Source organism: Sorex araneus, chromosome 2, assembly GCF_027595985.1.
Source record: "Sorex araneus isolate mSorAra2 chromosome 2, mSorAra2.pri, whole genome shotgun sequence".
NCBI lineage: Eukaryota > Metazoa > Chordata > Mammalia > Eulipotyphla > Soricidae > Sorex > Sorex araneus.
The window spans coordinates 125,832,521-125,848,239 of NC_073303.1; the positions used below are offsets into that span (position 1 = coordinate 125,832,521).

Genomic DNA, 15,719 nt, shown 5'->3' on the forward strand with positions numbered 1-15,719 from the left:
TTAATTTTCAGAGACAAATTCTGGGCGTTCAGAGAGAGCAAGTGTCCCTTGCTCGCTTGGCATATGACTCTGCATGTTCAATCCCCACATTTGGTCCCCCGAACTCCACCCGGAGTGATCCCCGGGCACAGAGCCATGAGTAATGCCAGAGCACTTAGGCGTGGCCCTTTCCCAGCCCACCCCCCAAAAATAATCATAATGAGAATAATGGTAAAATCTGCAATTTTGTTATTTCCTCAAAAAATTCTCATTAGGAAGCAAGCAAAACAGCACAAGATAATCGATAACCTCTACGGTATGTTTCAGAGGTGTTTCAGAACGCCTCTGACTTGGGGATGGATGCAAAACCCCCAAACTTCTGTAGCCACGTGTGATGGAGTTGTCAGGAGAGGAACAAGGAAGAGCCAGCAACAGAATCACAGGGAATGAACATCACTGATGTTCTCATGAAGCATTCTTTGACCTTTCTACACCTGAGGGTCGTGTGTGAAGACCCCCACCTCAGGCACAGAATGGAAACACCTCCAAGCCTCTCTACTTCCTGAAAACAAATCCTTTGAGTAGAAACAGATGACTGTGTTTCAAAACAAAAAAAAGAAAGAAAGAAAGAAAGAAAGAAAGAAAGAAAGAGAGAGAAAGAGAGAGAAAGAAAGAAAGGAAGAAATAAATAAAGAAAGAAAGGAAGAAAGAAAGAAAGCAAGAAAGCAAAACCCTTTTAAAAAAAGGTAAACAGTAAGGGGCTATAATTCTGTGTTTTGTTTTGGAGCCACACCCAACTGTCCTCAGGTTTTATTCCTGGTGAGCTTGGGGTGGGGGTGGACATACAGGGTGCCTGGGATGAAACGTAGGTTGAATGTACGTAAGGCAAGTGCCTTCCAAGCTGTACTCTCTCTCTGGCCCGAGGGATGTTACTCTGACGCTAGAGTAAAGCTTACCTGTGCCTAGTTGGTCGAGGTGATGACAAAGATGCAACTCGAGGTAAGCAAACTGCAAGGCGATGCAAAGAGAGGGGACAAACCAGGGGGTGAAGCAGGAGTCGACTCTGGTGCAAGCAGCCAGGGCTGTGGGTGTTATAAGTTGGTCACACGTGCTCTGAGAGCCAGATTCACTGGCAGAGCTATGGGAGGAAGTCATAAAAGAAGTTCAGTAATTTCAGTCTCTCAATATAATGTGAGTGGGATGCCTGGTGTAAGGGTTTATGAAGCTGGTTCCCATAGTTCTACAGCCAATCTGTGCTTATCAAACCTTCTGTGTTTTCTCATGCAGTAAATATTTAGTCTTAAAATTATGTTTGCCTTGATTATTCTCTATGAATTATGGGCAGAAAAGTCTCAAAGGAGTCCTCACTGACCTTCCTTCAAGCCAACTTCCTTCCGTCACCCATCACATAACTTACTGTTTTACTTGCCCAAATTATCTGCACCCACAAACATATATGAATCAGTCAATACCCTACACCCACTGAATATTGTACTAGGTTCCAGAAGTGCTACATGGCCGTGCCCAGAAGATTCAAGGTCACGAGGACAATGACCCAGCTCTGCTCACTTGTCTGGCACCTGGTACCATTTTCTCTGCATCCAGCTGGAGATGATGAACGATGAGGGCACAGGCGGGAAGGGGAAGGGTTACTGGGCACTGTCTGGAGAGGAGAGGGAGGGAGAGAGAGGGAGAGGGGGAAAGAGAGAGAGCAAGCTATTCCTTGGGAAGATCTAATTTATAAAGAGGGTTTAGTCAGGCCTTAGCAATGGCCACTGATGTGTAAATATATTCAGGGTAATACAAAAGATAAATAGTTCAAAAGAATAGTTAGAACAGGATCTAAAGGTTCTATCTCCAGAAGAAAGCCCCTGAATAGTCAGATCTAATGTAGTGTAAGTTGGACACTACTCTATTTAGACTCTTTCATTCACAGAAACTATCATTATTGATCAACCTGCCTTTAATTTCAATTTCATACATAGTAAACCACTAAAGCTGGTGGCATATAACTGTCACCAATATGTAGGGGCTGAATTCAAGAGATGGCTACTTGTCAGTATAACTGCTTGAGGTCAACAGACCACGGCCAACAAGACTGAACGTCCATCTTGGGTCCATTTTATGGAGGGCTCAGTGCCACCCTCAGGCTGCCCTGCCTCTATCCATTCCCAAGGTCTTAGCTTAAAACCTTTAGAGTAAGAGAGTTGGTGGGCAATTGAACCCAGGTATAAAATTCAGGTCTCTACCAAACGACTTGCACTCAGGCAGCACCATGTAGCTGTCCCACACTCAGCAGTTTGAGGCCAACTTTCGGAAAGATATCTGTTTCTATGCATCTGTATCTCCATATATGTTTAAAGATTAAGCTTCACAGAACGGATACTCCCCTTAGGAGGTCCTGGGCTCCACTGGTGATTCTTGGCCACCCAGGCTGGTGGTACAGGGCAGAGGCCTGAGGCTGTGGTTCTGCTCAGGCCAACCATACTGGGGGCACCTGTCATGCTGGTAGAGTTTGGGGGCCTTCAAGCCCAGGTGGTGCTTTAAATGGATCCTGGGTCAGGCACACGCCAAGTGTGCACCCTAGCCACCATACTATCTTCCAGCCCTCATGGAATGAATTTTATGAACTTCTAATGTATCTACTTTCCAAACCACTGAGAATATCATTTTTGATGAGAACATCTCTAATTACAAAAATATTGTCATGTCTGTCCATTTCTAGGTTTCTCAGATGACAAAATATTCTGGATCAGGATAAATTTAACAGTTTTCTCTCTGTAAGGAATGCTGACATACCATCAAAGCTCTAATGTTTTCTTTCTAGAAAAAGAATGAAATTTATTGATTGTCCCTTTTGAAAAATGCCTTGCTAGTGTTTTATTATGTTGACTCTTAAGCCAACTGTTGAAACTACTTCATATTATCGCTTTTTATCTGAAAAGTAGCTAATTCCAAACAATTTAAAGCAGATAAGTTGTGCAATAATAAGAATGTTGGAAATTCCAGGTAAGGACAAAAGATCTGTGAGTGAGACACCAGAAGCCTGCTAAAAAGGTGCTTGAATCTGATCACCTACATCTGTTTTATTCTCTGGTTTCCGCATTGCCAGAGTGCTAAGTTTAACTTCCATGAGTGTTCAGCACAATCAGCCTTGTCTAAGTATGTCTTTCAATGGCAAAAATGAATTCTTTCATAATTAGAATCAAAACATTAATTTCTACTATTAATGAAACTCAATATTAAAATTATTTTAATGATCTGTATCTCTATGTTTTAGAATTCTTGGTTCCTGACTAGGCAGTCTATGTTAAGAAGAGGCAACCTTTCTCTTTATCTGCTGACTTCTCATTGGAAGTCTAAATTGCTATAGTATAGGTATAAAAATCAAGATTGCGATCCTAGAAGCTAGAGTGAAAATACAGTGGCTAGGGTGCTTGCTTTGCATGCAGCTGACCTGGGCTCAATCCCTGGCATCTCATATGGTCCCGAAATCACCAGAAGTCTCAGGGGTTATTCCTGAATGCAGATCCAGGAGTAAGCCTAAGCATCACTGGGTGTGACCCCCAAACCAACAAAGAAAAAACCTTAAATCCTATAATACATTTTCACTGATTATACATTATATAAATACACCAGCAGGAATTATACTAATGTATGTATTAATTAAACACTGGAGGATGATTAATTTTAAACAGTTCAAATGATGGTGAAATGGAATTAATCAAATATATTATTAACTACACAGAGTAATCAGTGAAAAAGCCTAGAATATTACAGACCAATATCTCACTGTGGTGGGATTATGAGTAGTATAATTTGATTTCCAGAAATATTCTTCAATGAACACATCACTGCATCACTGTCATCCCATTGTTTGTCGATTTACTTGAGCGGGTACCAGTATTATTAACGTCTCTATTACACTCAGCCCTGAGATTTTAGCAGCCTCTCCTTACTTGTCTTTCCCAATGATTGTAGGCTCTTTCAGGGTCAGGGGAATGAGACCTATTGTTACTGTTCAATGAACACATATTAGTATTAAAATTATTATAATTATTAAAACATATTTATGGTTCTAAATTATTTATTTTGGGTCATACCTGGCAGTGCTCAGGGCTTACTCCTGGCTCTGCATCAAGGATATCTGCTGGTGATGCTCAGGGGAACCATATGTGGTACCAGGGACAGAACCCAGGTCAGCTATGTGCAAGGCAAGCACTACCCGGCTGTATTATTTCTCCAGCCACAAACAAGATTTCAGCTTCTAGCTTTCTTTGCTTTTGTCTTTTGTGCCACATGCAGCATTACTCAGGAACTACTTCTAGCTCTATATTTGGGAATCATTCCTGGATCAGGAACCATATGGGTGCCAGGGATCAAACCCAGGTTGGCTGGCTGGTGCAAGGCAAGTACTCTACCCACTATACTCTCTCTCCACCCCCTGCTCCAAATACTTTCAAAGAAAGGACATTTGAATCTATTTCTAACAGAAGTTGGACTCTGATATTTACAACACAGAACAGTGTGCTTTGATTAAGATCATATAAAGGGTATACAGGGTGGACAAAAACACAGGTAACAGAAAAACTTGTTGATATTCAGGGTTTTTTCTGAAAAAGCCTGAAATGGTAGGCACTTTCTCCAATACAGTGCTCAGGATGTGTGCTGGGAAAAAGGCGGGTTGTATACAAAGAATAAGACAAGGCTAAGGGCCACTCATCACAGAATTGAAAGGTGAGGTGTGGGCATGACAGAGAACAAAGTGCTGGAAGGCTGTGTGCACACAGAGTGAACGGCCAGAGGAAATCTTTCTAATGAGGGTGACTTGCTCTCGTTTTCTTGTCTCTCGTGGAACCAGGAAGAGGAAAGCTTAGGATTTGTGCACATGAAGAAATCGGGAAACGTCAGTTGTGGACACTGTCTCTTATCTGAGCCAGGGCATACGCTAGGGAGGAGACGCTTACTGGAAACCCTGAAAATGCAGAACGGGGAATCTGGGGACGTGACTCAAAGTGCCAGGAAGCATCTATGGCTCAGAAGTCTTCATGGTCAAAAGGATTTGAGAATTGGATAAAACTCTGGCAAGTGGAAGTCCTTTGGGTCTGAGCTATTTTGGTTAGCCAAGAATTTCTAATGTCTAGAGGTTTATCTTTTAAGTTACTTAAAAAACCACCTCAGGAGGAAGTATCTCCAAGATGCCCCATTTTCAAAGGAGACAAGTTATTTGACCTGCCTGTGACTGAGCCAGGGGTTTCATTAGGTGAAGCTGCTGGTCCCTGGACATCCACGGGAGTAGATGATTCTTTGCCTCTAAATTCTTTCATCTAGGATGACTACAGTATTTTTCGGTTAGTTTGATGCATTTCTTGTTTTAGATTTGAGGGTCTTTGTGAGGGCTCCTGGGGCTGTACTTTGAGGAAAGCACTGGATTTTGAGTTAACAGATTTGAAATTCTGAAACCAAGTTCGAGCCTGGAGCTACTAGCTAATGGAGACCGGGTCAAGAAGGGTCTCGGTCGAGAGAAGCAGATTTGACCTGTTTCCCACCATCGTGCCACTGTGCAGTTACCTCTGGTCGTCAGCCCCACTCTGGCTACTGTTCAGGACGATTCTCCAGAGGGCCGAGGACACGAGCTTCTTCTGGTCATGCACAAGGTTGACATCTGGCAATGGCAGTTCACAAACTTTGCTTTCGGACAGGCTGAATTCTTGAAATGCCACGAAAACCTTCTGGAGTTCATCCCAGTATTCCAAACTACAGGGAACCTGTTTCAAAAGGCAGAAGATTTTAGAGGTTACAATAAAAACAATGCTGCCGTATCAGTGGGAAGGCTGATAAATAAACCTCATGAGCATGATAACATTAAGTCATACACAGAAGGGAATATATTTGAAAAGACAATACATAGGCTTCCTCTGCGTGGTTAAGTTCATATGGTTATCTACATTGGTTTGCAGGACCATTTCAAGAATAATAGCAAATAGAGCAACAAAGGGTTTTCAGTAAGAGAAAAAACAGGAAAAAATTTTTACCAGGTGCTAAATATAAAGTTATAGTAATTAAAAGATCAGGTTGGAACAGTAACATAAAAATAGATTAGAAGAACAGCATAAAAGTAGTATAAGATATCACTGTATCACTGTCATCCCATTTCACATCGATTTTTGCTCGAGCGGGCACCAGTAATATCTCTATTGTAAGACTTGTTGTTACTGTTTTTGGCATATTGAATACGCCATGGGGGGCTTTTCAGGCTCTGCCGTGCAGGCAGGATACTCTTGGTAGCTTGCCGGGCTCTCCAAGAGGGGCGGAGGAATCAAACCCAGGTCGGCCGTGTGCAAGGCGAATGCCCTACCCACTGTGCTATGGCTCTAGCCCAGTATAAGATATAAGTACAGATAAACTTTAATCTCTAATGAAGGTGCTGTTTCAAACAAGTTGGGGAAAATGGAAAATGAGGTAGCAAGAATGGGCTGGTGAGTGGGTAAAATCCACATTTCTATATGAAAGGAAATAACAAAGAGATCAAACAGTAAGGCCTAAACTCTGAAATAAAAAGAGGGGAAAAACTGGTATTTTAATCTTTAGAGGGCAGATTTTCCCCACTGGAATGGGAAAAAGAAAACAATATTGATAAGATCACTTTTTTTAAAAAGCAAACCAGGATACTATGTGGCATCTTCAACGACAGGTCTAAGACAATGAGTGTGGCGGCGGAGAGTGCTTCCAAATCAACAGGAAAATGGTACATGAGCATATGTTTAAGGGAGCAAAGGCAGTGGATGGAGGAAGCAGTTGCCTGCTTTGAGGCCCAGACAGACGTTTCCAGGTACCATTTTTCAGGCTGTCTGCAGAGGATGGGGGGGGGGGACATGAAGAACAGACCTGTTTTAAAAGGGTGGGCATGGTCACACTGTGCCTAGGCTCTGTCCCTTTCCTGCAGGCACAGCACGCCTCATCTCTGGGCCACTGCCCTCATGGAACTCAGGAGGAAAACCAGAGCAAACAGGTAACAGGTGCAGGTGGAGCTATAGTGGCAGTAACAGTTCCACGTCAGACCCACATCTGTTTGCCTTCCAGTGTGGATGGATGGACACTGGATTTTCTGTCTAAGGTGCCAATCCTGCCTGAAATGGCTCCCAGTGGAAGAGACCGGACGAGCCAGCAAACACAGCGGTGATTGACATTCTGGCTCACTTCGCTAATCCCTAAATTAAAGCAATTAGGAAATAGTTTTAATGAAAGAGAGTGTGGACGAGTGTGTGTGTGTGTGTGTGTGTGTGTGTGTTGTGTGTGTGTTATGTGTGTGTTTACTTAAGTATGTGTTAGCAGTAGAAACAAGTTACATATCCATAAATAGGTGAGGATTTAAATATAAGACTTCGAGGATGAATTAAAAAGAATTACATTCTTGTACAACATTGGCATAGCCATCAAAATGAATGAGGACTATCTTTATATACAAATACAGAGGCAACCAACATTAAGTTTTGAAATCGAACATGTGGGCGGACCCCTCTGTCTTTGTGGCTCCGATGCATTCCCCTTGGGGAGCACCCCCCATCCTGGCCCACCTCTGACTTTGCATACACCACACTCTTCATTGCTTCATTGCTCACAGCTTGTCCCTTTCATTTGACTCGGACCTCCAAGATACCAAGGGCCACATTATTAAATAAATCTTTTTTGCTTTTAACACATTCTGGGGTTGGAGCATCACCTGATCTCTGTCAAAATTTCCTAAATGAATAGGCTGATCCAGAATAATTTTTTTTCTAAAGAGGTGATTCCTAATCTTTCAATGGGAATGCATTTTCCCTCCACCTATAACGAAGTTCCTTAACACGCTGTGCAGAGATGTGCCAGATAAAAGGAAGCAAAAAAGGGGTCCTCAGGGGTCAGCACCGAGGTGGCAAAGGCCAAGACTGTATTCAATGGTAAGTGAAGCAACATCTCCCCAGCATCCTGCTGTGAGCCAGTTTTTCCAGAAATCTGACTTTCCATGACTTTGCTCTGACTCTACCTCCCCCGAAAGGGTTTTGGTTCCTATAATCTCTCTCTGACAGAACCATCACCTCCCTCGTTTTCATGTTTAAATCCTTCCCATCTATCAAGGTCCAAATGAAATACCACCTTTCTTTGAGCCTCTTCACCTCCCCAGATGGAAACTCTCTCTCCCTTTTCTGCGCCAATGGCTTTTCAGAACGTGAATCTGTTTCATGGCCCTGCTCACTGTGTACCTCATATGATAGTTATTTCCACACATGACATATTCCCTGGGAGACACATTCCTTGAGGGAATGATTTCCATTTGGCTAAGTTTTGGATTTCCACGGCACCTGACAAAGTACAGAATGAATGTTCACACACACACACACACACACACATATACACACACACACAAAGATGTTGAATGAATGAATGAATAATTCATGAATGAATGCATGAATGTGTACATACTGGGGATTCCGCCCTCCTCTGGCACATTAAAGATTCTCCACAAAGCATAGAAGATAAAAGCATAAAATTTGAAGTCAGACCAAAAAAGGATTCAAATCCCAGCTCTAAGGTCTCAGGCAAATGAGTGTCTCTAACATCAGTTTCCAATCTCTAAAGAGGGGAAAGGGACAAGACTACTCTCATGGATATTTGTGAAGAACAAATGGGACCAAGCTTCTCACTCACTGCTGCTTAGAAGGCACTTGGGAAATGTGAACTGCCCAGGTGCAAAATGCTTCTGGCGTCCACTGTTGGCTGGAACCACACAGGTTGCAACCTAGAGTCTGGCTTGCTAGATTTCCTTGTTAGAATCCCCTTCTTTTGGGAAGAAAAGAATAAACCTTGGACCTGGATATTCGGGAACACTGCAATCATAATTCAGTATGGTTTTTCTGACCATCCCTATCACAATGTTGGCCAAGACTTGGGAAAGAGAGCAAGCACCATTGCTTAACTCACTCCGGACAGCAAGGGAGTCATTGCTATGACTCAAGACACACATGACCAGAGGTGGAAAGAGGAGAGAAATGGGCTGAGGCATCTAAGAATACAAGAATCTCAATGGAGGAGGGGAAGTTGAGAAAAGTCATTAAGTAAAAGAGAAAAATCCCATCCAATAAGTTTATTTGTAATACAAGTCAGAGTGTGTAAGTCCACATCATTTTCTTAGTAGAGAAGTTACACAGAACATGGGGTGAAAAAAAATTATTCATTTCTGGTATCATCTGCAGAAGTTTTCCATTACAATTAATATATATGAAAATGATGAAGCTTACAAAAATTAGCTCCATCATTTTCATACATACTGGGAAGCAGAGTGAGACCTGAAAAAAAAAAAAGAACCTGTCAATTGTGCTGGAGAAGGGGGTGCTGGAACAGAGCCACACTCCCAGGCACCCAATCTGGGAGCCATCGTGGGAGACTCTAATGCAGTGTAAAGCCCACGAAAGTGGACTGGACCAACACGGGGCCTGAGACAAGGAGGCACTGTGGGAGCCCCAAAAGATACCTGGAAGATGGCCAGAAACAAACTTTATTTAGTCCACAACTCAGTGTGGGGCTGCTCTGTGGTTACATACTTCCATCAGAACATTCCAGGCTATTCTGAAAATTCAAAAAACAATAGACGACGACTATAGAAATTCAAACCAAAGTATGTCAGCTATGTGTTTGTCAGGATTTTCCTTTATGCACCCTATTTTCCTTGGCTAATAAAGAGGTATTAATAAATTCACTCCACATGTAAGCTTCTGTTGAAAATATTTTAAATTGTGTACCTATATTTGAAAAGGTCACACGTCGATTCTCCCCACCCACATGTTGTATATGTGTTTTCATATTTTCAACAGGGTCAAGGGGAGAGTTCAGCGGGCTGGAGCACATGGTCTGCATGCTAGAGGCTGGGGTTTATTCCAGGCACTTCAAGGTCATCACCAGAAGTGACCCTCCAAGCAAAAAGTCAAGAATAACTGAAAAAACAATAGCAAACCCAAAACAACAAAAGCTAAACAAAATACTTTTGAAAGAAAATTTAGCCACAATACTGAGTATAGATATGCTTTTAAAGTTAAGTTCCTGGCCTTTGCAAATATACACTAGGAAGTAAGCCCGTAAGGCATATAGACTTTTTATGCTTTATGTCTCCACCATAAAGATATCTTATTACATTACATTAAAATCCTGGGCCTGCATTAAGTCACTGCTCTGTGATCTTGAGAAAGTTTCTTATGAGTCTGACCTTCACCTACCAAATTTCTGAAATGTAAGTATGACAAGCAATAATAATAATAATAATAATAATAATAATAATAATAATAATAATAATAATGAAACTTATTCATTTTTGGTGGGATTGTAAACTAGCTGGGCCTCTATGGAGATTTTGAAAAACAGAACTTCTACATGATCCCATAATTCCACATGTAGGAACCTATCCTGTAGCAACTGTAGCACTGTCTTCCCATTGTTCATCGATTTGCTCAAGCGGGCACCATTAACATCTCCATTGTGAAACTTGTGTTACTGTTTTTGGCATATCAAATACACCATGGGTAGCTTGCCAGGCTCTGCCGTGCGGATGGGATACTCTTGGTAATTTGCCGGGCTCTCCGAGAGGGATGCAGGAATAGAACCAGGGTTGGCCGAGTGCAAGGCCAATGACATACCTACCATGCTATCACTCTAGCTCTATCTCATTTTTAAAATAAATTATAAAACCAAACTATTATGCTATAACTTTAAATTTATATAGCAATTGTCAATGATACCTTAAAATTAATTTGAGGTGCTTCAACATTTTACATTAATGGCTAGCTTTACCAAGTATATCTTGGGGAGGGCCTGTTCAAGGGTGCTGAGGATTGAATCACAGTCAACTGTGTATAGGCAAGTGCCTTAATCCCTGTACTATCTATATTAATTATACCCTAAACAGTAATCTCCAAATATAGCAGCTAGAAATGGGGCTCAGCAGTCAAGTGCATCCTTGCATACATGAGCCCTGGGTTCAATCCCCAAGCACTGTGCATATGTGAGACCTGGGTTTAATCCCCAAGCACCACAATTTTTTTTTTTAAAGATATAGTTTTCAGGTCACATTAAGGATATTATACTTTAACTTAATGGGACAGCTGTGAGGTTTCTGAGCAAAGTAGTGATACTTTCAATGGCTTTGAAAGCTAGAGCTGTGGAAAGAGTGAATTAAAAGGGGGTGCACACACGTATATTCACTCTTCTATGTACACATATATGAACAAACACAACTATTCCAACCATGATGCACTGTTGTGGAGATGCTAATAATGCTAAACATGGTCATGTATAATATGTGAGTAATAAAAAGATATACCATGTCATAACTCAAACTGATGTGAATTAAGAAACAACAGCAATAAGAGAAAAAAAAGGGGGGGCACAGGTGGGTGTGAGGGAGATGAACTGAGATTGGTGCAGAGATCTAAATGGAACTGCAAATGCAGAGAGGATGGTGGCAGTGAGGTGGTGCTGGGAGGCGCCCGACACGTGAATTTGTGTGGGCTGGTCAGCTACAAGGAGAAGGGGACTCCCTGGCTGCAAGCTGGAGCAACTGTGGACAGTGACGTCATTTACGGGGCTAGGGCGGGCAGGCCGGTCTCTCAGGAGGAGCCTGTGGTATGTGTGGGCCTAAGGAGGAGCCAGCATGAGCTCACTTATGGTCAGGCGGGCTGAGTTCACACTCAGAGGGACCGAGCTGGAGGCCCAGCGAGCCACTCGGGGAAAGCTTTTGTTCAATTGGTTTCCTTGTATTTATTCATTCATTGAATCGCCATGAGATAGCAAGTTGTTCATGACTGTTTCAGCCGCACAATGTTTGGGCACCTGTCCCTTCACCGGTGTCCACTTCCCTCCACCGATGTCCCCCGCCTACCTCTATGGCAAGCACTTTTTGTTCTTTTTTTCCCTTTGAGGTGCTGTGGTTTGTAGTACCGTGACTGAAGGGTCTCATGCCTGTCACTTTCCCGCCTTTCAGCACCTGGTTCTCATCCAGAGTGACCACTTCCCTCTATCACTGTCGGAGAGGTTCCCTTCTCTGACCTAGTCACCTTCCCGTCACTGTGACAAGGGCAATGAGCCAGAGGGAGAGGGACAGACAGAGTGATCGCACTTGAGGGACATACGGAAACACTGGAGAATAATCCTGGTAGCACTGGTAGCACTGTCATCCCGTTGTTCATCGATTTGCTGGAGCGGGCACTAGTAACATCTCCATTGTGAGATGTGTTGTTACTGTTTTTGGCATATCGAATAGGCCAGGGGTAGCTTGCCAGGCTCTGCCGTGCGGGCGAGATACTCTCGGTGGCTCGCCAGGCTCTCTGAGAGGGGTGGAGGAATCGAACCCAGGTTGGAGAATCTCCTTTTACACAAGGCTGTTGAAAATGACAGAGGAACGCTCCGGACTGGTGGGGCGGGGATGTGAAGCCAGGGCACCGGGCAGGGTGACAGAGGCTCACACATCGCTGAATGCAGGCTGCTGGGGGGCACACGGAACAGTGGAGGTGGCAGAGGGGGATGGGACCGGAGCAAGATGTGGGCAGGAATAGTTGAGGAGGCCGAAGTATCTGGGATGGGGGCGGGACTGAGGGGGGTGGGGGTCGAGTGTGGGTGCAGGAAGTGAGGGGTGGGAAGGTGTGGGTGCTCAGGGCAGGGAAGACAAAGGAGGAAGAAAAGGAGCAGAGACTTCGGAGAATGAGGGAAAGCAACGGCGAAGTTGGTTGGTGGCCACTGCAGAGTAGGGTGGAAGTGGAGTGAATCTCTAAGAGGCTCGGGGCTCTGCAGGAGGGGACAGCACCGGCAGGTGGCACTAGAGGGCTGGGACAGCACCTCCGTCCTGACCCCCCCAGGAGGCTGCTCTCTGCAGGGGTTCCAGGTGGGAGGCCCAGGGCTCCCTGTTTGGGTACAGGGGCAGAGCAGTGCTTGACTAGGATGCTTATGGGGCCCCGAAGCCAAGGGCAGAGGTCCCAGAGGGAGAGAGGAAGGCGGGGGGGGGGGGCAGGAAGGACAGAGAGGGCTTCCACAGCAGGCTGCTGAGGGAATCAGCCTGAGAGCTGGGGAGCGAAGCAGAGGGCAGGGAGGTGGTGCTGGCCCTGACTGTGGCCTGAAGAGGGGCCGTGGTCATGGGGGTGATTCTGCCTGGGGCCTGCGGGGTTCGTGTGTGCCCAGCCGAGATGGCCAATGGGCCCGAGCCGCCTCGCCCATCCACAGGCCGCTGTGTGGTAGAAACCCACTAGATTGTTCTTCCATTCCCGAAGACGGTGCTGAACAGGCAATGAGCTCACCTTTGTCTCTTTCTATTCCCCAAAGAGGGGAGGGCTATCATATACATGAGTTCACCCCCAAATTAGTTTGTGGCCAGGCCCACTCTTCACAAACTTCATTAGCTCATGGCTCTTTGTCTTTCAGTTCGAGGTGGACATTGCCCAGTGAATCTCTGGGTTAGTAGTAACCTAATTAGGCTGCAAATCAAAGGCAGTCATGGTGTGCCTCTTATGGTAGCAATTAATTATTCTCCAGGAATAAATCTGGGCTCATTTTGTATGATCTATTTAAAATAACTTTATTATGTGCTTCTAGGTTTGAAAGATATGTGAATGATCTTTGGTTAGATATCTACAACTGAGGATTTATTATTAATGCTTGCACTGAATAACTTGAAGGAAAGATGACTATTCCAAGAAAGTTTGGTTGCCAAAAAATAGTTTAGAGAGCCTGACTATCTAGTACTGAGTCATGGGAAGTGGGAACAAGTAAATTGGTTTCACTGGAAAACATTCCACATGTAACACATGGTACATTTCAAGTGACTGTCAAGATTATATATATTTTTATTACATTTTGTTTTCCTATCCATTATTTGACAGGACCTAAAAAATTAGCCAGCCATACATAATAAACTGTTCTCTGAGCATATGTGGTCTTTGCATATGAATATATTTTAGGTTGTATATCTGCCAGTTGGTAAGAGCACATGTATTTTTGCATTTAAAATGTTATTCCACAATTTGTTTCCATTTGATGGCTAATTTGGGAAGATTAGCATGTGTGTTGGCCATTTAAAAATATTTTTGGTACAAAGAAGATTTTGGCACTTAATTTGTTTTTATTACTTAATAGTCCTGCCAAGACTATTAACAGGGTTGCAACTGCCATCTGTCCTTACAGATAAATATCTCTGATTTTTGTGTGCCGGGTTATTGGCCTTTGCCCACCCAGTTCCTCTAAGCAACACAAATGAAGTATAGTGGCAACCTTCACAGCAGGGAGATTTGCAACAAGGAGTTGCAGGTGGACAGAGATCTAGCAAGGGAAGTATCTGTTCAACAGTCGCTTCAATTATCCTCTTGTCCCGAGTACGACAACAGAGGCACGGCAGCTAATGGTGAAGGGCTGATTAGTGAGGATGAAGTGGGCTGGGCAGGGCAATGGACACTGCCTTCGTCACTAGCCAGCCCACGTATGCCAGGATGGCAAGTCAATGGGAAGAGACCTGCTCTCCACCATGAATCACGTTCTTGGTGATAGTTGAAGTAGTAACACTACCAAGGGCTACCCAGGAGAAGGGGAAACAGCGGCGTCACAGGCCCTTTGCAAATGTAAAGGTTTTTGCTTTAGCTGTTATTGTTGTTTTGGGGGTTTGGGGCCACACCCGATGATGCCCAGGAGCTATTCCTGGCTCTGTGCTCAGAAGAGACCCCTGGCGGTGCTTGGGAGAACAAATGTACTGCCAATGATGTACTGAACTGGGGTTGGCAGCATGGGAGGCAGATGTCATAAACCCTGGACAATCTTGTGGGACCCAGGTTTTCTCTTATTATTTTAAGGAGAAAACTTTTATTCCCATTATACACAGAAGTTATTTGGCTGAGTGGTTCAGAGTAGTTAAAGTTCTCAAGACTGCATATTTAGTAAGCAGCAGACACTTTGGCTGTATAGCTCCTGTTCTTTAAATGAATTACCTGTTGATTAGAGAAGAAAAACTAGAGCACATGGTGTGTCACTTATAATTTATCAGTTCTGGCTTCTTTAAAGTGAAACTTTATATTTGATTTTTTTTTCCTTTTTGGGTCACACCCAGCGATGCTCAGGGGTCCTCCTGAGCACCTGATGCTCCTGGCTCTGCACTCAGGAATTATCCTGGTGGTGCTTTCGGGACCATATGGGATGCCGAGGATCGACACAGGTCAGCCACATGCAAGGCAAATGCCCTCCCCGCTGTACTACTACTCTGGCTCTAAAGTAGATTTGAGGGATTAGTCCGAGCATAACACATTTAGAACTATTCCATCTATGCTGATCATTGAGGATCAGTTAATTTGACCCCCCCCTTATTATCTTTGTTCTATCAGCATATGGAAAAGCAACACTAATTCTTGGCTTCTTTCCCCAAAATACACAAAAAATAATTTGAAAGGATATATGCACACCTATGTTCATTGTCACACTTAGTATAATAGACAAGATATGGAAATATCTCAGATGTTTCCAGTTAGGCATCTCAGATACCCAACAATGAATGAATGGATCAAGAAATAATGGTACATATACACAATGGAATACTATGTACTCCCCAAGAAGGAACAAAATCATGCAACTTGTTGCAACATGGATGGATCTGGAGGATATCATGCTGAGTGAAGCCAGTCTGAAAAAAAGGGATAGATACAGAATGATCTCACTCATATGTGAGACTTAAAGATACATAG

At 43.6% G+C, this 15,719-nt stretch overlaps 1 protein-coding gene across 5 annotated transcripts in view; it reads right to left on the minus strand.

Moving 5' to 3' along the window:
* Positions 1-15,719, minus strand: part of VPS13B (vacuolar protein sorting 13 homolog B) — a 645,914-nt gene that overhangs the window by 73,289 nt on the left and 556,906 nt on the right. For all 5 annotated transcript variants that reach the window (XM_055125276.1, XM_055125277.1, XM_055125278.1 and 2 more), the window contains exons 39-40: positions 5,551-5,747; positions 936-1,117 (exon numbers count right to left, since the gene is read on the minus strand). In XM_055125276.1, coding sequence (XP_054981251.1) covers positions 936-1,117; positions 5,551-5,747 — 379 coding nt within the window. The remainder of the gene's footprint in view (positions 1-935; positions 1,118-5,550; positions 5,748-15,719) is intronic.